The sequence below is a fragment of the Ruditapes philippinarum genome, unplaced genomic scaffold (assembly GCF_026571515.1).
Source record: "Ruditapes philippinarum isolate M1 unplaced genomic scaffold, ASM2657151v2 ctg1519_1_1_1_1, whole genome shotgun sequence".
Classification (NCBI taxonomy): Eukaryota; Metazoa; Mollusca; class Bivalvia; order Venerida; family Veneridae; genus Ruditapes; species Ruditapes philippinarum.
The window spans coordinates 429,937-454,556 of NW_026865600.1; the positions used below are offsets into that span (position 1 = coordinate 429,937).

The window sequence follows — 24,620 nt, forward strand, 5'->3', positions numbered from 1 at the left end:
CCTTTATTGTACACTTAAATTGATCATTTAAGCAACAATCTGTATTATTTATCTGGCCAAAAAAATATAACGCTTTATTCAACAATACGGTCAACTGGCTCCAGTGACTGTAAACACTATTTTTTAAGATGATAATGATTATCTTTAAAATTTCTCCTTAATTTAGATATATATAAACGAAAAAATACAATAAATGCGAAATGTTAAAATATAACATATATGTGACTGGTCCTCAAATTGTTAAAATATGTACATTATATATCACTCTCCCGTGATTAATGTCAATAGTTTCATATCTCATCATCCATAGTGTTTGTTTTGATATCTAAATTGTTAATAGCTTATTTTGCGATATTCTCAAAAATGCAGAATTTTGTTTAGCATATACAGCTTATATTTATTTCAAATAATATTCAGTTCATCAAAGCATTGTACGTGATCATACCGATTAATTTACTTCCTATAATAGAGGCTAATAACTAACTAATAAATGTTTGTAAGAGAATAAAAAATAGACAAAGGATATAATTTTGGCAGTGAAAAAATACATCCTCTAAAAATGATCTTCACTGGATAGGATTGAATTTATATTTTCGTTTTTAATTATCAGTTTCAACTTATGAACTTGATAAAATATACTTACAATAGCAATATATACCGTCAAAAGCAAAAATCCAGATTTGCACTGTTAACAGTCTCAATATATCCATATCTTTTCCTCTCACATCATCTAATTCTAACAAACTGCGATGCCATTCTCTTTTTTTTAATATAAATATTTTATATGTGCCTGTTTGACTTTTCACATTACCGATAAATAATTCATAGTATCCCTTTCAGGTTTGTACAAGTTCATATAATTTTTCAAAATTAATTTCTATTTCGCTGATTGACAAACTACGAGACTTTAATGAAACCAATTTTGATCATCGACCCAATAAAAGCAAAAGTCAAACTATAATCTTGAGAAACACATGGTATTCAAACCAATCATAAAACACTTTTAAATATATATCAAACTTTTCATATGTAAAAATAAGAAACGACACGATCTATCAATACCGGATCAACATTATCACGTGCAATGCTTTTAAAATTAATCCTTTTAAAAACTTTAAGTACTTTACTTTCTAAAAATACTTTAATAAAACACACATGTTTACAACCGCGAGAGTTAACTATAACTGGAATAGTGAATACAGCGCAAGACAAACGTCTAAACTCCAATACTGTGTTTATTCCTATAACATCTCCTCCAGAGAATCACTTCGGCGATATTGCGGCCTTCGGTTGTTATAGATTTTTCAAACCGTTATCTAAGTCTATTATAACTTGCTTGTATTAGTAAATATAAAATGTTATTAAACTTTTTACATTAAAATAAAATTTATGCAAACAAGCACGTATATCACAATTAAATAATTAATTTCAAAATGTTTAAAACGACTATTTAACTCTTGGTTTAATTGTTTTGTTTGTACCACTGTCACTTTCAACATCAGTCACTGTTAAACTTTTACTGTTTCTATAGTTCACATATTCTACTTAAGTACTCTATTCCAAGCCCCATCCCGTTAAATTATGTTTATCGTCTTTTTATAAAGATTAATTCTTAATTGGCACACCTTATTCTTTCTGACAATTGAGAACTAGTGATTGGCATCTTACAACATTGTACCATCTTATTTCCTACAATACTTCTACAAATAAAAACTAAAAACACTCGAATGCAATATGCGAGAACGCTTGTATTTAGGGACAGTACACAAGATGACATAATAAACGTGCAAAAACATGTATAGCATAAAGCAATAAATGTTTCCGTTAAAAATTAAACAATACATTTCATTTAGGCAAAGCTTGTACGCTTTTAAAAAATTGTACTTTTCACAAAATAATTTTGGCATTGAATTTGAATGTGTGAGTGTCCCTAAGAGTTGCTCGCTAGAAACTGATTTCCGAATATGAAAACCCCGATTAAATACAGCTCGAATCATTCGAGCGAACAAAGAATGTACATAAACCGGTTTTGTATTAAAAATGCTGGTACAAAGGTACTCATCTATACGTTGTAACAATGAGTACCAAATAGTAATGTTATGGGGACACACGATTTTCGATTTTGCGAAGATGTGCTCTCTAAACTCAAGAAGCAATGAGAATTGATAGACTATATACATTGGAAGACACCAGTCGGCTCTCAAATTATAAATCAAGCACCAAAGAATCATTAACACGATACAACAATGTTTTAGATATTTGAACCTGTAATCATGATAACGTCATTCGTTTACTAACCAACTTGACAATTATCGTAAACATACCATAAATACAAACAACCACATTTCGTTAGATGGTCATCAGGACCTTTCTTCGAATTATACAACTAACAAATGTCCTTCATGAAAGGTTACTGAGAATATAGGCCTGCAACATTGAGCAGTGTGAAGCGAAAGGACAGCCGTCTGAGATGATTTGGCATTGAAATATGTTCATGGCATTATATAAAGATTACACTCACTACGGGTGTTTGTGATTAGTGGTGTTAATTGAGACGACATTATTTATCAAGGGTGAACATTTTGTTCTATCACTAACAGTTGAATTTGTGCTATTTGTTTTAATTTACCAAACAAAACAATATACATGAAAATATCCAATATCTTTTAGCCCGGTACTCGCTTTGTGCATGAGAGACGTTTGGTTATGTCGGCGGAACGTAATGTGATTTTGCAATGTGACATTACGGATTGTTACCCTCTGTCGACATAACATGTTACATAGTAAACAAATCATGCTTGTTATAATAAATAAAATGTCATCTTTGCAATTCATTTTAAGTATTGTACTATAAGAATTATAATGCAGAGAATGCATGCAAAATACGCCCTCAAATCAACGGGGAAAATAGCGTGAGTATAATAAAAAAATTCACACCTTAATATTAAGTATTTTTAATTTTCTCAAATCACTTAATATACAAACTACCGGTAACAATCGTCAACTTCAACATCAAACTAGTTAAATATATACATATGCCAAACATAGGGGATTATTTCTCACTACTTTTTATTACTTATTAACTCATATCTGTAAATTCAAATTATATTTCGATAAAAATGGTCATGGTTGTGTATTTTTTGTTTATTATAGTAGAATTCATAAAAAATGTAACAGTATATAATTATCATGTTGTGTTTTTTTCAATTTACGGACATCAAATAAATACTTAAGTGACACACTCACTTGTGAGAAAATAAAATCAATATAATTGTCATCATATATTTAATGTGTTATCTATTTGTGAGAGCTTGAAATGAATATTTTAACATTGCTTTAGCAGCGATCAGACACATTGCTATTGTTTATCAAAACACTCAAATTTTCCAAAACATGTTTGAACATCAATACAAATTGCGTGTATATCATATATGTACGTGTTTATTTTGCTTTTCATTCATGATTCCATAACATGATTTTTTCTTTTTACAGAACACGTTTATCAAACAAAGTTACAAACCATGAGAACAAAGATCAGCAAGGGATAACGACATCCGATGAACACCCCCAACAAACAAAAGCTATTGACAAGGCGCCAAGCAGAGTACCGAACAGAAACAGAAGAGTGAGTTGTTTGAGTTAAATTAACACACTTATTTTAATCTAAATCAGGGACATCTATAAACTTGTTTCAGTAGTGAAGTCTTCATTCAAGACATGTCCCACTGTTTTGGTTCAAGAATATATACTAAAAAAGACAATATTTACATATCGAATAAAACGTCACGGTTTTAATAGAAAAAGTTACCATTTGTGTGCCTTACAAATATTGAAAAAAAAAGAAATGTTGGCAAGACAAAAAAATTTATTCTTGCCAGACAGATAAATCTTGACAACGTTAAATACAACTTTCAAACTTTATGATATTCTGATTTAGAATAAGATGTAATCCAATTGCGTACCTTCAACACGTCTCGCAAGGAAATAAAAATATTCTCTATATCTTTTTAGCTCTACTTCAAATGCTTAGCACGCAAACCACCTATATCTTTTAAATACAATACTAAGAGTAAAACATTTAGATACCCATATAGTTCAATGCTAATCTCATGTATTACTTAACTGATAAATATAATAATTGTTATGATAACCATTTATTTATTTCCATATAAAACACCTAAACCATAGTCTTATATGCAATATAATTATCAACTTAGGCGTCAACGCTGTTTCCGTAAAACAATTACATACTTTGTCAAGTAAGTATTGTTTTGTGGAATTAATATAATAATTATGGAGATATTTTAAAACTTTACACAGAATTGTTTTGTGAAATTAATATGATAATTATGGAGATATTCTAAAACTTCACACAGACAAACCAAATATAGCTGCATACTTTTCTCTTGTTTATTTATAAATATAATAAATAAGCCCATGTTACCTCTTGTTCCGTGTTGCAATATTGCGTGTTACACGGTGTTCAGGAAGGTGAGGTCATTACACCAAACGACCTGTTATAAAACATAGCAACGGTTTATATTCTAATATTTGAAGACAGGTCAGTGTTATTTATATTCAACACGGCAACAGTATTATTCTAAGTGCTTAAACTTGTATTTATTAAAACTAATAAACAACCTTTTACCTACTCTCTCTTAAATGAATTAAGGATTGCTATAGAATAATACACTGTAAAAAGGTAATCAGAAATGCAGCAAAAATGATTTAAGTTAAATATATCTATTTAAAGAGCCATGATGAGTGTTACTTTAAAACTACAATAGATTTATCAGAACGAAAGCCAACTTGAAGGAACAACAAATTCAAAAATAGTGTTCCTTCAATGTATTTAGTAGTTACTGTATATAACTTTCTTATTGAATTTAATAATTTCTTTATCAAGAAGACCGTTTTGACATATACTGGTAACTGGAATTAGATAACAACGAGAGATAAAGCATGTAAAATAATAAGTTATTGACAATACAATGATAATTTCGGATGTTTCTATAATCAATAACTGATCAAGTATTGAATGTGAACTTCTTGTAAAAAAGAGATAAAAAGCTGGGACATAATGTATTTTATCAGCATGAAAACTGAATATAAAAACATCTCCAAATGAAACATCAATAAATATCAACGTATTAATTTTTAACCACCGTTTGGTTTTCAAACACATAAAATTTGTTCAATCTTTACCATCTCTTATGTTTGAGAGCTTTCTCGTCTGATAGTATGTCACGTGGAAGTACGTCAGCTTCAATATATTACAATAATAAATTGTGCCCACTCAGAAATAAATTTCCTTTTCAATTACTTTAAAATCGTTGCTTTAAGTATTTTCAAGTATATGAATTAGTCAATTATTAGACTGAATAGAACACATGTAAAATAAACTGAAATCCTTAAAAACCGCCAGAGAGGTAAAACATGTTTTTTTTCTGACATTTGTAATTTTCGAACCATTCTTTGTAAGCATAAAATGTAGAATAGTATTAACATCACTAAGGTATTTTATAATACATTTGATACTCTTTATTTATGCAGTCACAATACGGCACGGAAAACTGAACTTGGCATTGGTTGTCTCCGTAGTGATACTAAATCACGCCAATATACATTTAAGAAACTGAGAATTGTGAAGTTTCATAACAATACACGAGATTTTGGTGATCTTATATAAATAAATATCATAACAAATATAATTTTAAATCACTCTTTGACTTAGAAAATCTGAACAAATATCGACACGACAACGCAACATTCACATAACTCTGTCCATGATATATGCAAGACGCGCAGGCAAGACAACCAGTAGGGCACCGAACAAAAAATTGAATAAGGCACACGAATTGAGAAACAACGGGAAGGAGTCCACCAATAACTGTTACAATGAACAATTAAATCAGAATAAAACATACTTTCTTGTGGCAAATCTTTACTTTTAAAATCATGTAAAAATATCAGAAACAAAGACTTTACATGAATCAGTTCCATATTGGTATCAATTGACGTTTGAATGTTTCTTATCTTTGTTTGTTCATTGAAAATTCACAGTAACATGTAAACAGTTTGAAGTGAAAGTGTTACTTTGATGTATGTATCAACCCTTCAAACAGTTGTACTTCAAACTAAACACTATTTATAAAAGTTACAAAAAAATTTGAGAAAATATTTTTGCCTGATATTTTATTATATAAGGACCAATTTAGACATTCAATTCAATAAGTCTAGTACGTGTTATAAAGATATGCTTATAATATATAATGTAGCTAATATAATTATGTACAATATTAGATTGTCACAAACAAAGTAATTGATACATTAAGCAAATTAATTCGAAATTTTAAAATTATTTAAAAACTATTAGGTTTGTAGATTATTGTACAGGTCATTTTAAATCAAATATTTCCATTGTCATGTCGCTTATCAAGTGGAATAATTTTGAGTTTATTCCTTTTAAACGATGTAGAATATTGTTTTAATTTCCATTGTGCCTTTGACATATTTAATCATACCTATACATATTTACAAATGAGAACGTAATTATGTTCTTTGTCCATCAATTACTAAGATAATTTATGGAAACGTGTATCCTACAGCGATTATATAACGAAAAACAAATCACCGATTCACAAGCGTTTTAATATTCACTACGGTAAATTTAGTCGTATTAAAATGTTTTAGTATCAATACAATTGACATATTCAAGAACATATAATTAGCTGAAACGATTGGATGTGTTCTTATGAATTCTATGTTTAAAAATTAACTTATTATAATTGGAAATGAAACCAAGATAATATTAACATTCCTTTGTCAATTATCTTAACAGAATTTAGGAGAGAAATTATGATGCCAATTTGATAACAAGCCGTAATGTTTTTCAATGTAACACAAACGTATTATTTATTCATAATTTGGTTAGAAAATGGAACAAAATCTAAGCAAAACGTTCGATTTAGTTACGATCGACCGAGGAGTGAAAATAAGATAAAAAAACTCTATAAAATCAGAAACCAAAATTGCTTTAGATCCATCATAACGCGCAATATTTATATTGCTATAAAATAAATGTTTTCGGTTATTGTTATATTAGTTACGTGCAATCGATTTGCTTTTAAAGAATATGCACTAAAAAGCACGCAACATTTGAATATATTTTTTTTCTTTCGAAGGAAGTCTTCTTTTTTCCCTGTATATTTTTAAGCGCACACATACTTATATAGACATATAACTGCAGCATCCGAATAAAAGCAAAATTGTTATTGTTTTGCATTATCTAGTATTTTACAAGAGTGTCAGTCATTGCGTTCGTTCTCGTTTCTTTGTTAAGAATAACGGAACGGGTAAGTTTATATGGAATTCGTTGTTTGTTAAATCAGTAGAAAGTATTTAAAAAAACATAAAAGAAAAACAAACAAGCGATTCACTGAATTGTAAAGCCTCCCGTAATGAAAAATCATTTGATCTAAGCATTGTTACAGTATTAGTCAGATAAAAATATGTTTCGTATCTTTATTTATAAAACCCAAAAAGTTAATTAATTTAGTCTCAAGCATATTGTTCACTTATTAGTGTATTTCACTGACGTATACATCAAAATAGACCACGAACGATAAAATTAAATGTGTCACAAAACACCATGATCACCGGCGAATGAACATATCTTTTGGTGTTTTTAAATTCGAACTTAAATAATGATAATTAAATGTTGCATTCTGCATAGGCCAGTGCTATGGGCGTGGACGGTAAATTATCAATCACGACTAAGAGCAGTCCTAATTCATCAGAATGTTATTTGCCTCTTTTTTAAGATTCTGTTTATTTGCTTATCTGTTTTCAATTAGAAAACAAAGTGACAAATTCACCGGTGAGAAAAAAGTCAGTATTGCAAACATATAAAAGTGATATCATTTTCTTAAAGCATTAAATGAATATTTTAACATTGCTGTACCAGCGATCTAACACTTTGCTATTGTTGATTGAAACAGTCAAATATTTACTAAACTTGTTAACACATCAAGAATGAAAGAACAACATGAAAGGCGTTTTACTTGGTTTCTATAAATAACTTAACATTAGAGAGGGATAGGTCTGAAGTACAAGTTATATAAAAATATTTGCCATTACTCTGAATCAATAGCAATATACTGCGTTATATATGCTTGATTATGTTTCTTATTGCAAAACAGCATTTTAATTCATAGGAAAAACTGCAGATGGTTATTACAAAAACATTCTTTACTTTTAAAGGAACCTCTATATAATTGTTTAAATTTAAACATCTTAAAAATTTTACTGACTATAAGAAAGAAAACAAAACAATGTTTACAAATTTTATAAAAATGTCACGATTTTTGATAACAAAATAAACGTAGTAACTGTTGGTGTGTGTTAGAATATTGAAAGATTCTGGGCACGATAATTTTATGATTTTATTCTTACCAGACAAATAAATCTTGACAATGTTACAATATAACTTTCAATGTTTATGATTTTCTGGTTCACAATAAGATGTAATCTAATTTTCCACTCTCAACACGTCTCGCCAGGAAATAAAACTATTCTATAATATAATCTCTTTAGCTCTACTTCAGATACCGAGCACGCAAATCACTTATACTTAATGAATTTTGTATAAAATAAAAGACATACGTCTGACACGGCGTATATCTAAATACTCTAATGTGTTACTTAAATACAACGTGAGACCAGTTCATGATTATTTATTATGTAAAACCTTCAAGCCTTTACTTCAATGTAAATTGCAAATACGAAACTAGAGTTTTCGATCGTTGTCTTTGTTTTATTATAAATTCTTTGTCATATAAGAATAGATTCAGTGAATAAATATAGTGCGATAATTAAAAATGTTATGCAGGCAGTTCAGATAAAAAAAGTTATAACTATATACCTCTTATATAATATAAATATATCAATAAGCTATGTTGCCTCATACACAGTGATCAATTTAAAATTGCGTGTTTCAACTTCATCTAAAATGTTCAACAATGCTTTATATATTCGAATATCACGCAATGAAATGCATATATCATAACCAAACAATAACATTCTTAGTGCCCGAATGTAAATGACAGTTCTTAAATAATGGACCTGTTTCCGACTCTCATTTTAACAGACGGAATAATGTTACAGAAATATCTTCGACTTATTCATTAAATCATTCAAAACTAAGTTAGTGATACCACTTATTCCCAATCAGATCTAAAATTTGTAAGTGAATTTACCTTTTCGAAAATAACTACTGTAAGAAAAATTTACACCCCCCTGAGTAAAACCACTGGCCTTTCGTAAGCTAGCTTGTTTAATACATGTAATAACGGCTCTAAAATGAAAAGACCTTAATCTACCTAGTAATCATAGTTTTAATGTAAGTAATCATGAAGACGACGACAATGGCAAATATTTGTAATTTTAATTTAATTCCAACCACACAGAGATAAAGCACGGTGAGTTGTTACTACTTATTAATAATTCAATTATTATTTTGACTCTCAATTAAATTTCATTTTTTTTATTTACATTGAACAAACCATTAATGCAATCCATTGTACCATCTGGTACCAGCTTATAACTCGCTACAGGACATGTAACAGTTTGTTTAGTCAAATAGACTGATTATCTATAACCTTGACATGCAAAAGTACTCTCATTTCTGAATATTTCAATATTTACAATGTGTCTTCTCATATTATATATTTTTTCTGTCTAGAGAAAAAACATGGAAATATAAGAAAGTCACATGGTTAAATAGATAATAATTAGAGAAATAATAGAACTTCTGTATGCAAAGCTTTTGGATAATCAGTCTAGTCTAATAGCCCGGGCGTCTCTTATTATTTCTGAAGTATATAAATTATTCGGCAATCTGAATTGAAAGGAGGTCATTCATGTCCTTTATTTGTTATGTTACAGATTCGTGTTCATAAATGTCGCTCCGTTTGAATTCTAATGCTAGCGTGACTTATTGCGTAAATGCCATATTGCTTCTGATAATACAGATCACTCTCATATTTCAAGTAGCCAATGATTTTTTTAAAAAAAAGACAAAATATATTTTGATACAATTCATGACTTTCGATGAATGATATAATTGCTTGATTTGCAGGTCAACATAGACTGTTATTATGCCGTTGTTACTTAGTCAATCTTTCTTTTGTAATTGAAAATATAATTATGATAACATTAATAAACAATATATTATTTTCGACTATAAAGTATAATATAATAAGTGGATCTGCATATTCATTAGAAATTTCCAAAAAAAGACAGTTGTGTTACAACTATACATTATTATAAACAAACTCATTAGCACCACTGTTCTACAATTCCACACATGTCATTCATCTAATCGTCACTATCTCTTGTACAACTATTGACCGGAAAATAATATGTATTTTAACAGTAGTGTAAAACATGATTAATTAAATGATAAAAATGAACGGAACCTTTATAGTTTCGCTACTGTTATATTTGATTCAGCCTGGGTGAATGATAAATGATTTTCGAAGAGCACCGGTATCTATAAAAATGCCCAAACCAAATTATTTCTGAATCAGTTGTGAGAGACAAATGACCATTGGACTTACTGGTTATGGCATAATTACGGCTGTCAGACGATCTGACCAGCAAATATTTTGATTACATATACAATGATCTCCATATTGAGCTAAGCGGAATGACTCTGCCATGATTCAGGTTCCTTTTCAAAAACTTACAAGTCTTAGACCTTTCGCAAGTCTTTCAAACTATTTAATTTATTTATCTAATTGATAATTTAGTAGAAAAGAAATAGTATATCATGTCACTGTCTTCTTTTATAAATTAAATATTGAGGTCTCGTACCGCTTCAGGAGTCATAATGTCAAGATTTTATCTGCCGATTGTATATTTAAATAATTATTGCGATTGTATTATGTCTCCCTCAAGTAATGGCAATCTGCAGATGACATATTTTGCTCCATTTAAATAATTATTGCGTTTGTATTATGTCTCCCTCATGTAATGGCAATCTGCAGATGACATAATTTGCCCCATTTAAATACTTGTGGCGTTTGTATTATGTCTCCCTCAAGTAATGGCAATCTGCAGATGACATATTTTGCCCCATTTAAATACTTGTGGCGTTTGTATTATGTCTCCCTCAAGTAATGGCAATCTGCAGATGGCATATTTTGCCCCATTTAAATACTTGTGGCGTTTGTATTATGTCTTCCTCAAGTAATGAAATACACTTCGTATATTAAAAGTTCACTGCCCACTTAAATTTGATAAACAGGAGAAAACATGTATTACATTAGACATGCTATCCCATTCACTAAGGTTAAATTATTGATTGTAGTTTGATTTTGATCAGCACTTCAATTAATTCATTTCTAAGTTATGAGAAAATATAATTTACATATTAAACAAGTCACTTACAAAGCACTTTCTTTGTATAAACAGCCATCCCAAGTGAGTCTACATTCAATAATACACAAATACATACATTATAAAAATAAGATAGAGAAAATAAGAATCCCTTAAGAAAGCCCAGCACGTCAAAATTGAAAATGTTGCAGGCTCGGTTTGACTTTCACACTCATTTAATATTTTAAATAATGTTGGTTCAGTAAAACTGTTTTCGGGTGAATATTATTCGATGTTCGTTGTCCTTATCATGCCTTTTTTTTTATCTTATTAGCAAACGCAATAAAACAGTATATAATATTTATCACTCACTTTATTTTCACGTTGATATCACAAACATATGTATTTCGGCACGGAAAATTGAATTAACCATTGATTATCATTGTAATGATACTTCAACACGCTAATACAAAATATCAGATCACATTTTATTAAACGAATTTGAATCGTGTCAAATATCATTGAATCGAACACAAATAGTGTCCAAAGTACTTGATATAAAAATGGGTATTTTCAGTAATTGGCAACGGGCGTGGACATTACATATTAGTAGCCTAGACAGAAAGTTACTTAATTAAGTTTTCTCTTTTTCATTAAGAAATATTTTCAACAGTAATATATTTTATCATGTAATGTCTTGTAAAATCAATGCTAGTATAAATATTGTAAATATTTGTTCAACATCGGTATATCTTGAAGTTTTTTTATTTTCTAATCTTTATTTGTTTATTTTAGATCTCTGTTTCACCGACAAACTGTTTGATGTAGTAGTGTAACTTTGATGTATGTATTTTCACACATGTGTAAATTAGGTATTTCACTTTTGTTTCTGCTTATATAAATAAAAGAGTACAATGAATCTACGAATCCAACAAATATAAATGTAGCATTTAAAAGTGATATATTTTGTTAACGCATTAAATAAATATTACTTTGGTAGCGATTATACTTATTTATATAATTCTTGTCATTGAAGTTCACCTCAAAGTCAATATTTACAAATTGTTCTTGATGTACCCTGGGAAGCCTGTACTCTCAGACAAATGTTTATGGTGTCGCCTGCTTAATTTTAGCTAATAAAGCATTAAGCTGTTCCAGATAAACCATAGTAATTTTCAGTATTCAGCACCTCTTATGATTTAAGATGTAAACAATGTAAACAATAAAATAATGAAGTATTAAGTCTAGGTTATAACTTCTAGCCAGTCTTATCAATTACGGCAAAATTGCACTATAACATTCCTTACTTAGTACCATGTCAAGTTAATAAACTATATTATAACATTCTTAATCTCAACAAATCTTCTCCCATGATTGACAAACACATATAATAAGCTTACATCTTTGATAATAAATCAGTGTATTTTATATACATGCGTCTGTTTCATCCATTTAAAACTAGACAAAAACGTGAACTGTTTCCAAGTCAAGTTAATTCATCTTAGTTTAAACATATTTTATTCATAATCATACACAGTACATGATATACAATCATTCAATTTATACAATGATGAAATGGATTAGAACGAAAGATATAAAATCTAATATAGTTCTTCTCCGACTCTATTTTGAATTAACAACAAAGTGATGGCATCAATCTACTGAGACAATGTGTATGAATTCATATACATATATTAGATATATACATAATAAAAAAAAACTATGTTAGAGAAAAAAAACCTTAAGGATACATACATATTCAGACATATATAATAAATTGGGGGAATTAGTTATAATTATAACGTTATCCTAGCACATTAAGAACTGACTTGCTTTGGCTGGTTCTGGAGAAAACAAATTTAATGGTAAAAAAACCGACTGTGATAATGAGTACAAGATGTTTCAATAAATCATGTTTCGAACCTCTTACTTAGTTTGATATATTTATGAACTGCAGAAAATGTAATCTCATTTGCTTCAATTGATTTGGATTCCGTTCCGAACAAGATGATCTCTAATGAAGGAGCTATATTAATTTATCTTGTATTATCAGTCTACAGCTGTACAAATTCAATTACTTAATGTGTGTTAAAGTGGGATATTCGATATTCAAATACAATTGTATTGTTCTGCATAATTATAGTAACATATTAATATCGAGCAGTGAAACATTGAATTTCTTAAAACTGACCATATAAAAAACAACTGTTTAATTACATTTTCTATTATAAGAGTAATATCTTATTTAATAAAACGTTTTTGATATACAATTAACTAAGACTGATATGACATTTTCTTAACAATAATAGATGACTGTACTAGTTATGATATTAAGTTCATTTCTATAAATTTATATTGACAGAAAACAAATATTTTTCAATATGTTATGAAAACGTGTATCTTAAGATACTAACTACAACATAATTTTTTTCAGAGCTTTACAACTAGCTAAATATTCAAATGATTTATCCAGTCATGTATAAGTATTACCATACAAAACAGATGATCATAAAAATGGTATATTTTACTCTGACAAAATATATATTTCTATGGTCTTTCGTTTTGTAGAAAAATAAATGTCTAAAGCATTTCAATTTGAATTAAAACCAGGACAAGATCTGAAAATCCTGTTTGTCACATTCTATTACAACAACGGGAAGAGATATAAAAAAGCAATTATCATAGTATTGCAAGCAATCCATAAGTCCCCTACCGGTAAGAGCCCAAGCAACATTCTGAAGGGCCATTGGCCATTCACTTAGGTTCCTATTTTAAGTAAATTTGTTGAAAAAGTTTTTTAAAAGTGATCACAGGAAACAGTTTTTATGTACAGACAGACGGACTGAAGGACACTCTAAAGTAATTTTTTAAACATCCCTGTTATCAAAATATAACATTTTTAAAATCCTATCATGATTGAAGAAGTTGGAGTAAAAATTACCAATTTCTCAAAAAAAAAAGTCTAAGTTCAAAAGGGGCATAATTCTGGAAATAGTCTTGCTAGAGTATTGAACACTCACAAATGTTGAGTGACAATAAGAAACATTTATATGAAGTTTGAAGTAGATACATTCAGAAAAAGAAGTTATTAAAAAAAACAATGTTTTTTTCATGAAAATTTTAAGTTCAAGGGAGGTAATTCTGATAAATTTTGTGCTAGAGTTGTAAACCTTGTCACATATGATGTGGTTGATGACAAGCAACTTATATTTAGAGTTTGAAGAAAATACCTTAAGAAATAAAGAACTTATAGTGAAAAAACTTAAAAACTAGAATCAGAAATCTTGAAATTCAGTCTATTTGTTGCCATAGCAACCAGAATTTTCAACATAGGAAGATAAGAAAAGGATGTGCATAATTTCCATACTGCCATCTACCCATATGTCAAGTTTCATAAACATATTTTCAGTACTTTTTGTGTTATCACTGGATCCAGGTTATGTGTAAAATTTGCCATATTTTCAGTCTATCTGTTGCCATAGCAACCATAATTTTCAACATAGGAAGAAAAGAAAAAGACGTGCATAATCTCCATACTGCCATCTATCCATATATCAAGTTTCATAAAAATATTTTCAGTACTTTTTGCATTATCGCGGGATCCAGTTTATGTGTAAAATTTGTCATATTTTCAGTCTATTTGTTGCCATAGCAACCAGAATTTTCAACATAGGAAGAAAAGAAAAAGACGTGCATAATCTCCATACTGTCATCTATCCATATATCAAGTTTCATTAAAATATTTTCAGTACTTTTTGCGTTATCGCGGGATCCAGTTTTGTGGACGGACGGACTGACGGACGGACAGACGGACTGACGGACGGACAGACGGACAGACGGACGGAGGGTAAACCTAAAGTCCCCTCCGGTAAACCGGTAGGGGACTAAAAAGAAATAAATAAAGAAAGAGCATTTGCTCCAAATGCGCCAAAACATATAATGATTCTTTCACAATGAAGTGAATAATATTGTTTGTGCGTATAACGATTGACGCAAGTTTCAAAAATTACACGTTTAGTTCATGTATGAACATCACTTCGGTTCTAGCTTATCTTTATGTTACATTTTAAGAATACATATATTATTATACTTTTATATCATGGTAGCATTAAAACAAAAGAAAAACTAGTTTTTGGCGTAAATACAGAAGTAATTGAGGTAACTGCATTTGATCCTGTTTCGTTTGGGGTTTGTTGCCGAGAATATTGCATGAATAGTTTCAAAACGATTTGGATTTAAACGAAGTACAGTGCAATGTACGAATCAAATCATAAACGATTTCCGAAACAGAAAATTATACATGCAAGTATAAACAGTAAAGATATGGAAACATTTTCAAAACAAAAGATGTTCGCAAGCGCTTCTTATTGAATTGAAAAAAGAATATGCTGGTTTTGATATTATTTTTCAAAACATTGCCATTGATATTCTTCCTTATAAGCATGAATTAGCACAACAGTATCATATGTAAACATTATTTCAAGAAACATAAACAAAAATAAGAACATCGTGCTTGCAAGTATATTCTACTAAAAACATTTCTTGTCAAATAAAATATCATTCATTTTGGATTCTATGAACTACTTTACTTATAAAAAAGAAAATGAATATACTATAAAGTAGCAACAATGATAAGACGCTAAACCTGTTATAACAAGATCACAAAATTAATTTTACAAAATCAGGACATTATCTAAACCATACAAAAATTTAACTAAAAGTTCATTAGTGATACAGAAAATGAGATAGTAAAATGCTGAAATCCATAGGATCCGTAGACAGAGAGGTTCTCAAGTTAACCTTACAGTAGAAACATTACTTATTATAAATAAGAAGTTTATACCATCATGGTGGCTTTTTAATTTCACAGCAGATAAAAATACTTGAAAGTGGGAGCTATTTCGCTCACTGTACGTAACCTAGCTCGTTACATAGTGTTACGTACAGTACAAGTGCTGATCCTAAAACAGCATCTACTTGAAAATAATTTAGATAGTACAATCTATGATTTTGATAATATTCGTTCAACTCTAAAAAAATGTTCTAAGTTATACAAGAGAAGAAAATCTATTATAGATAAGCTAACTAAGCTAAATGTTATATGAAAAAAGCAGGTTGTGCTATCGACATCATAGAAATATAATCAACTTATTTTGGTTCAATGTTTGAAGAAGTTTGACAGCACATTACTGTGAAATCATTGTCATTGTACGTATAACATCACTTTCACCTCGAATGGTTTTGTTGTTTGTGATTTACTTCGCGACAATACAGTAGAGGTCATATGGTGACTTTTCAGTTTTGGTGAAAGGCCTATCCGTGCAACATTTAATGCAGGAGCATGTGCCTGAGTAGAACCACTGTCATGCCGTAAGCTAGCTGGATGAATAGCTTCCTCACATATAAGAATCTAAAGACCATAGAAGTCCATAGAAAGATTCACACCTTCAGCGGTGACGGGCAAGTAGTTTGAAGTCAACGACGCCACCACGAATGATAAATAAATATCTATCTTTATTTAAAAAAATACAAACATTTTAGTGACTACAATATACAAAATACAGTGTTTCAAATTATGTTACTTAAAGGTAAAGGTGCTGAAGTTACTACAAAAGTGTTAGCGAAAAATAACATAATCAATTTTACATCATCAAATTTATTTTATAAATCGCGTTTCTAACATTCAGCGTACTTATGTTTTTCTTGGAAAAAGTAAGATAAGTACCACTTAATATGAATATTTTCATTTTGTATGTCTAGTGCGGAAATGGGAAAAAAGATTGGTCACCAATTAGTCTGAAATATAGGTATCAAATATACAAATAATATCTACATCACGAGCATTGTATTCAAATTAGCTAAAAAGTGAAATAATTTCAGATTATACGTGACTACGTTTTCACATTTATTTACAAAGCATGGTCACGTAAAGAATTCAAACATGCATCTTGCCTTTCTTACTTTTACATTGAATTTATTATCACGGTGATCGTAAAATAAAAGCACAGAAACCAAAACTGGAAGAATCCCTTACATAAATTAATTGAGAAAAAGCACCGTGTTTTCTAAAATGTAATTAAACAGAGTGCAAGAGCCTGATGCTTTTGAAGATTATATTTCGGTTGAGCTTATGTGAAAACTACATACCTGGTATCTTATTTAAAATACCGTAACCGCCGATATTGAAATTTTAAAAATCATGCGACAAGAAGATAACGTTATCACCAAAATGGATTTGAACTATTACATGTCAACGTATTTAAACATTACATTAACGTTAATACATACACTTAAGTTCAGACAATGTTATGAATTGTTTATTTATTCCGCTACTCAGGATAATATTGCATCAACAGTGTACAGATGGAGAAATTCAATTACTTAATGTGATACTGATATGCAATTGCTAGATAACAAGTGTTTTGTTTTACTTAATCCATTTACAACAAAACAGCTACGAGAAGTGATGTCAAAACTCAGCAATAAGGCAGAAAATGCATTGTGCTTTATCTTGATTATATTTCACAATTTCAACGTTTGTGCCATCGAAGAAGTAAACTCGATTAAGGGAAACTTGTCACGTGTAATGTTTTCACCACAGTGCATTTAAATATTACTTTTATATTCTTTTTAGTATATCCATTTGCATAAGTAAATCCGTTTATAAATGGCGAACACTAATTAAAAACGTTATAGTTCAATACAAGTCATTATATATTTTTTTTTTGTCGCCAAATATCTTTAATGAATACATATCTCTATCCAAACTGATTAAATTCTACTATGTAAATATTAATCATTTAAAGAAAAAAAAGTCTTAAAAATCCACATGACTTATCGCGATCTTTACTGTACTGTATCGTCAATCCGCTGAATGGTTTACCTCAGACAATTCATTTATCAATAAATAAACAATAAACACATATTAAGATAATGAACACTGTGTTGCGAGTGAATCAGGTCAACGCCACAAATGATTCAAATATTTTGATTGATGTAATGTGTTAAATAACATATTACAGACTTTAAAGAATAGAAAGCTAACTTAAAAAGAACTGTGAGAAGATCATAAACCTTGGTGTGTTTAATCAAGCGTGAGGGATAAATGTTCTAATATTTTTACGCACTAAGCTTCATCAGAATCAACACTTGCCGCTTGTTTTCTATGTAACGTCGAGTAATAGCAAACATCTTACATTCTTATTCACATTTATCCATATCATATATCAATACAAATGTCACAACTCATTTTCTTTACCATTATAACTTCAGGGCTTATTCGGGTCTAAAAAGAAGACATTTTAAACATACATCATTCCTGTTTACTCAAAACCTAAAATGATACGAAACGTAAAATGCTGCTATTCATCACATTGTTGTTTTTTATACTATAAGCTTTCGCAAGAAGATACAATATTAAGAAATAAAGATGTATTGTATTAATTCTGTCCTCATTTACTACAAATACAGCATAAACTCCCGCAACATTGCTTGTTTATTGAAATATTTATACAGCAACCTGACAAAAATGATTTTTCGTGATTTCATAAAAATTCAATTTAGCAACAACATCCAGAATTGAGGCTATTAAGTGAAAGAACGCATTTGTTCTATTGTAATGTTTGTAAAGATATTTGGCTTGACGTCAATAATTTTCTCTATCGTGAATATAAATTACGTAAAAAACTAGTATTTATATGAAAATTATAAAGAAATAAAACTTATTCTATCACATAAGTCACAAATTCTAGCTGATTAATCTTACAAATATCGGGATTGCATAACATAAAATCACAGTTTGCATGTATGTGCTTCATGTATGCGTTTCATATATTTCTAAAAAAATGCATAATATCAGATGAGCGTCGTTTTCTTCGTGATGCATAAAATACAAATGGTAAATATAAGACGTAAAATATTTGTTTCTTTTTTATTTTAACACGCAATTAATGTTGTAAATTTTAAAATACAAGAAAAAGATATAATTATATAATTTTTTAATTTTTAAAAGTAGTAACGGTTGCATAAAGTGGACATAGAAAAATCTTTTGCTTACTAGTTACGCACGCTTTAGCCCTTATGTGGATAGATATTACGCGCACGAGAGAGAGAGAGGGAGAGAGAGAGAGAGAGAGAGAGAGAGAGAGAGAGACGGTACTGTTAGGTGGCCACATGATCGCTTGAACGTGAAAGCCATTTAGTGGCCACGCATATGTTTACTTGCACCCGCGGCATGGTAACGTAATACAATCGTTTGCGCATGTAATATATATTGCTTGACCTAGTAATAGCTATCTTCGACGTTATAGCCGTCGCTTGACCACGTAATAGACTAAGTACCGCATAGGTGATAAATAAAAGATTTCCTAAATACCATTTAAATAAATACCAAAATAGATTCATTTTTTTTCTCACAAAAAGTATGATCCGATAATTATCTTGTAATGACTTTTAATTCTTCTTGATGTTATACTAGAAACCAATGATAATATTTTCAATTAACTGCAGTCGTTTTTTGCACTATTACAATAGTTTTGAAAAATTGTTTGAAAACCTTTAGCCAATGTGTAATCAGATTTGTGTTTATAGGATGTTGTTTCCGGTTCATAGACCTGACACTTTAAGATAAATAAATCTGATATATATATATATATACTGCTTTCCCGTTTGTCTGCAGTCTATAGATCAAGCAGATAAGAACTATGTTTTACACCATAAAACGTGCAAATCATTCACATTAATCGATATTCTTATATGTTTAGATTGCGGGATACAAAAATATTCTTACAACATATATTGTATTTTTATTTTCAATAAAACGTGCATAATGTCGTCATGAAAGGAACGTTTTAACAACAAATTACAGCCTCGTTTTTCAATTCTTTGAGTAAAATTCATGTTGAGTTACGACTTAAATGGGAGAATATATGTTGTCATATAGTTAGATTTAAATAAATATTTGTTTCCTCATTATGGCATCTTTCTTATATTCACTTATTATAACGTTTACAAAAGTCACACTGACACACTGATATCGAAATAAGTTAACAAACATTCACTGAAATATTTGCTAAGCGCAATTTTTACAGCTACGATTTCACTATAAACTATCAAAGACAATTTAATGAATTGTACAAATATAAATAGTCATAAGATATTGTAATTGATAAATTGTCCACATAATATAAAGTATTCAAGACGATCTAAATGACCTATAGGCAGGACAGTGCTGACTAAATCTATACAATTTTAACGTCGTCATATGAAACGTATACACCAATGACAGTTACAATATAAAATCTTCGAAAATAAAAACACTAATTTATACTGCAAAAAAAACTACTGCGTACAATTCTTGCAATTTCATATTTCATGACGGTTGAATATTACATTACATAATTCGTCAGAATTTTGATTTCTACCCTTTTTGTACATTTGTTTAACTGTCAAAATACAAAAATCTGTACAAATGTCATTTCATTAGGAATTGTCTGTTCTATTTCTTTAGCTGCATACATATTAATATATATTTAAGTCATGTTTAGATGTATAGTATTATAACAAAACAATGTTATTCTTAGTAAGATACATCGATGGGTTTATATTATATACACTGTCAGGATTCTTTATTCTTTCCCACCAATGATAAAGGAGTATAAACTATTCATCAAACATATGCAGACTAAAAATATCCAATAGTTATTATATAATATTTCATGTTTACCGTGTTAAGTTGTATTGTGATATATTATTTTCAAGATGTCTCGAAATTTTGGATACAAGCATTTAAAAAACAACAACAGGTTTGAAATGGTATAATACAAGTTATATATAATTAAAATGTTTGCATTTAATTTTGTATACTACGTATACGGATTGTAAATATATACGATATATATGTTAAGGTCATATAAAAGATTTACATGTTATACAAATATATGTTCAATCAATTTGTTAACCAGACAATAAGGTGAATGTTCCTTGTCAAATACCTCTTGTATCACCAGTCCACAGATGTTCAAATTCAATTACTTAAAAAGTGTGAAAAGGTAGACTTGTTTTTCCCTGGCATAAAAATGTCTTGTTTTACCGATATGAATTTCATATTAATAACATTCTACCTATAATTGTAAATTGTTCAGTTTTTAATATACAACTTGATGGTAAATTACTTATGTATATTCCTACAAAATTCATAAAATATGACTATCATATGAAATCATAAATTGTGTTGTTTTTTTAACTTAGACAAACATTAAGCATTAAGTTTAAATAGCTTTGCTTGATGGTATCTTTTAATTGATTATATTCTTATTTCATTCTATTTGATAACAATTTGTTGAAAAACAAGTATTTCAATTTGATGTGAAAGAACGAAAATAACTTCTTCCGTAAATTGTCATATTTTTTACAACATCTTGAAGAGTGTTGGGGTTCAAATTCTTTTAAGCTGACATATTTAACTACATGTACAGCAAAATGTTTTCTTTTATGCATAAATGTTTAGAAATTTAGACAAAATAAATGTAATTTCCTTATATCTTAAAGTATTATTGGCATGAAAAAGATAGATATAGTAGCCAAGTTTGATCTCGATATGACAAACCCAGATTTTATATACAATAAAACAAAAATAGTTCTTGGTTTATTAAATGAAATTATAGAGTGCGTACAAAATGTATATAGATTGATCCGAAATTGAGATTGATCTAGTTTCAAAACTAGTACTGGCACGCACAGTATGGATATTATTTTCGAAAAAAAAATGCTTCTTTTGACAGCATACAATTATTTCTTAAGCTCATATTGCTTTATGTTTAAACTAAATAAAGTTGGAATCATGTCCAGAAAACAATTTACGTATACGATAAATTTAAATGATAACCATTGCGTTAAGATGATTTAGATTAATTACTTCGTATGAACTTTTTTTTGGTTAAAATATAAATGCAGAGATCAATGGGGGATAGCCACAAATAACAGCCGCGATAGGAAAGTAACACAGAAGGTCATCTAAAAGTTGACTGTTTTTAATAATCTTCAATATGAGGTGAATTAGAAAACTTTATATAGGACTTCAGATATCTACTTTTACTCCTTTAAGCCAAAGTAAATGCCGGTCAATAATTCATCTTGTTTTAATTTGTTTCTATAAGACGCCCGCTGAACTATATATTTGAGAGGTTTTATGTTCTATAAATTAAATTTTGGCAAATATCCATTACTTTTTTGTATTCGTACAGAAACAAATGTAAGCTATTGTAATTGTTTGCAAAGATATTGAATACAACGGGCATTTCTATCCTGGATCTGAAAAGAGCACTTTTCCCAGACAACATACCATATATAAAGCAAAAAATATACCACCAATAACTTTAAAAGAATAGCCGGCACTACGCTTATACATACCAATTTCGTTGGATTAATTGTCCTAAAACATAGATTATTATTTGCCCGATTTTAATTAAAGTTGGAGCCGCCTTCAAAACTAAAAATTAATGTCGCCTGTATAATTGATAGAATCAATATTATGCATTATGAGGCATAATTTGATAAAAGATATAAATAAAGGTAAAGTTGTATTACTGCAAACAAATATTTCCTGTAATATATTAGATTGCACAAATTAATGGCAAAAGTTCAAGCATCTCTAAATGAAAGATCATAAAGATAGTATTATCTTGTTCAGAACGAGAATACTCTAAAATGCGGATCTAAATGCCAATAAATCATTTTATCTTTCAGCCTTATGCATCTTCAGTTACAGTAAGTAAAGTGGAATTATCTTTAATAAATATATGGTATTTATGTACATGTTGCCTATAAAACATGTGTCTTTCGTTGTCCAATAACATACCCTGTAGATTTTACTGCTTTTTACCATTTTTAATATTATAAAAGTATCTTCATGCAAATATTATTCTTTTTCACCATATACGAATAGCATGTTGCGCCATCTGAAAGTGATAGATGATATATAATATATATTGACTTTATTTTATAACTTCTTGTTAATATAAAACTTAATTTGATATAAACGTTGTTTTTTCTCGTTTAATATATAAGTACGCCTCATGGTTTTATAAACAAAAGTACATTCTTTATTAGAGCATTTACCCGAAGATCATTCAGATACTACAATCTACATTTGTATATACTTGATTTCCTTTCATTCATATCGATATAAAATGCCATAAGCAATGCCAACGAAGAATCTTTAATTACAATATATAGGATATAAAGGTATGGGGGTTATAAATATTGAGTACGATATGGAAGAGGAAAGTCATAAATATTCTAAAACGATATGACAAATTTAATGGTTAAAAGATAAGATATTTCAAATGCCTATTTGTTTTGGGATTCAAATCAGTTAAAATAACTGAAAAAGTTGAATACATACGGTTGAATTTTATATGACCTTAGATTGATTTGATTGTGCTTTTCTCGGAAGACACAATGCAGAATGTGCAAATAGGTGAAAGTCTTTCCTCAAATTGAAACAATTTAAAATTTCAAATGTCTATCATTTTTATTATGATTATAAGAAACTTATTCCAACTAATATTATATGAGCACTGTACACAAAAATAAGCCGGTACTCCTAATTGAAAGGTGGAAAATTTAACGAAAAGCCCGTGGAGGATTAACAAGGAAATACTCGAACATTTAATTGCCGTAAAGTATTGACATTATGTTAAACCATCTTTAAATATAAAATATATTTTTTCAATAATTTTAGGAACTTCAAATATCAAGCGCAGAATATTCATAACAATGTATGTCTCCTCATTGTGTGTCGACTTTGCAAGAGTAAAACTAAATACTCGTATTAATAATAGTAAGTAAATTTTAGAATTGCTGTCAATGATTGCTTTTGACAAAAAGGCACAGAATTGTATCCAATTTGTTAATGAAACTTTGAATCTGACTAATAATTTAGATTTAGATTCTAAAATTGTCTATTGATACATTCTGATCCGTTCGTATGTAAATTACACGAACTGTGAATAACATAATTTTATATTTATTTTTCTTGTCGCTTAGACAGTTTTGTGACAGCAACTATACATTATTATAAGAGATTCATTAACACCACCGTTTGTCCTATGATTCCACATATGACATGCGTCAAAAAAGTCACCATCTCTTGAGCTGATTTTGATAAAAGATATAAATATGTATTTAAACAGTAGTGTGTATCACGATTAACCAAATGGTGAAAATGATTGAAGCCTTTA

General features: G+C 29.2%; 1 protein-coding gene across 4 annotated transcripts in view; it reads right to left on the reverse strand.

Annotated features, from left to right (window-relative positions):
- LOC132729691 (zwei Ig domain protein zig-8-like) overlaps nucleotides 1-24,620 on the reverse strand; it is a 76,693-nt gene that overhangs the window by 18,636 nt on the left and 33,437 nt on the right. Inside the window, exon 1 of one of the 4 annotated variants that reach the window (XM_060715511.1) lies at nucleotides 644-1,231. The exons of the other annotated variants lie outside the window; for them this stretch is intronic. Within the exon in view, the coding sequence (XP_060571494.1) occupies nucleotides 644-710 (67 nt within the window). The 5' untranslated portion in view covers nucleotides 711-1,231. Of the gene's footprint in view, nucleotides 1-643; nucleotides 1,232-24,620 lie in introns of those variants that run through there. 4 annotated transcript variants of the gene reach the window in all.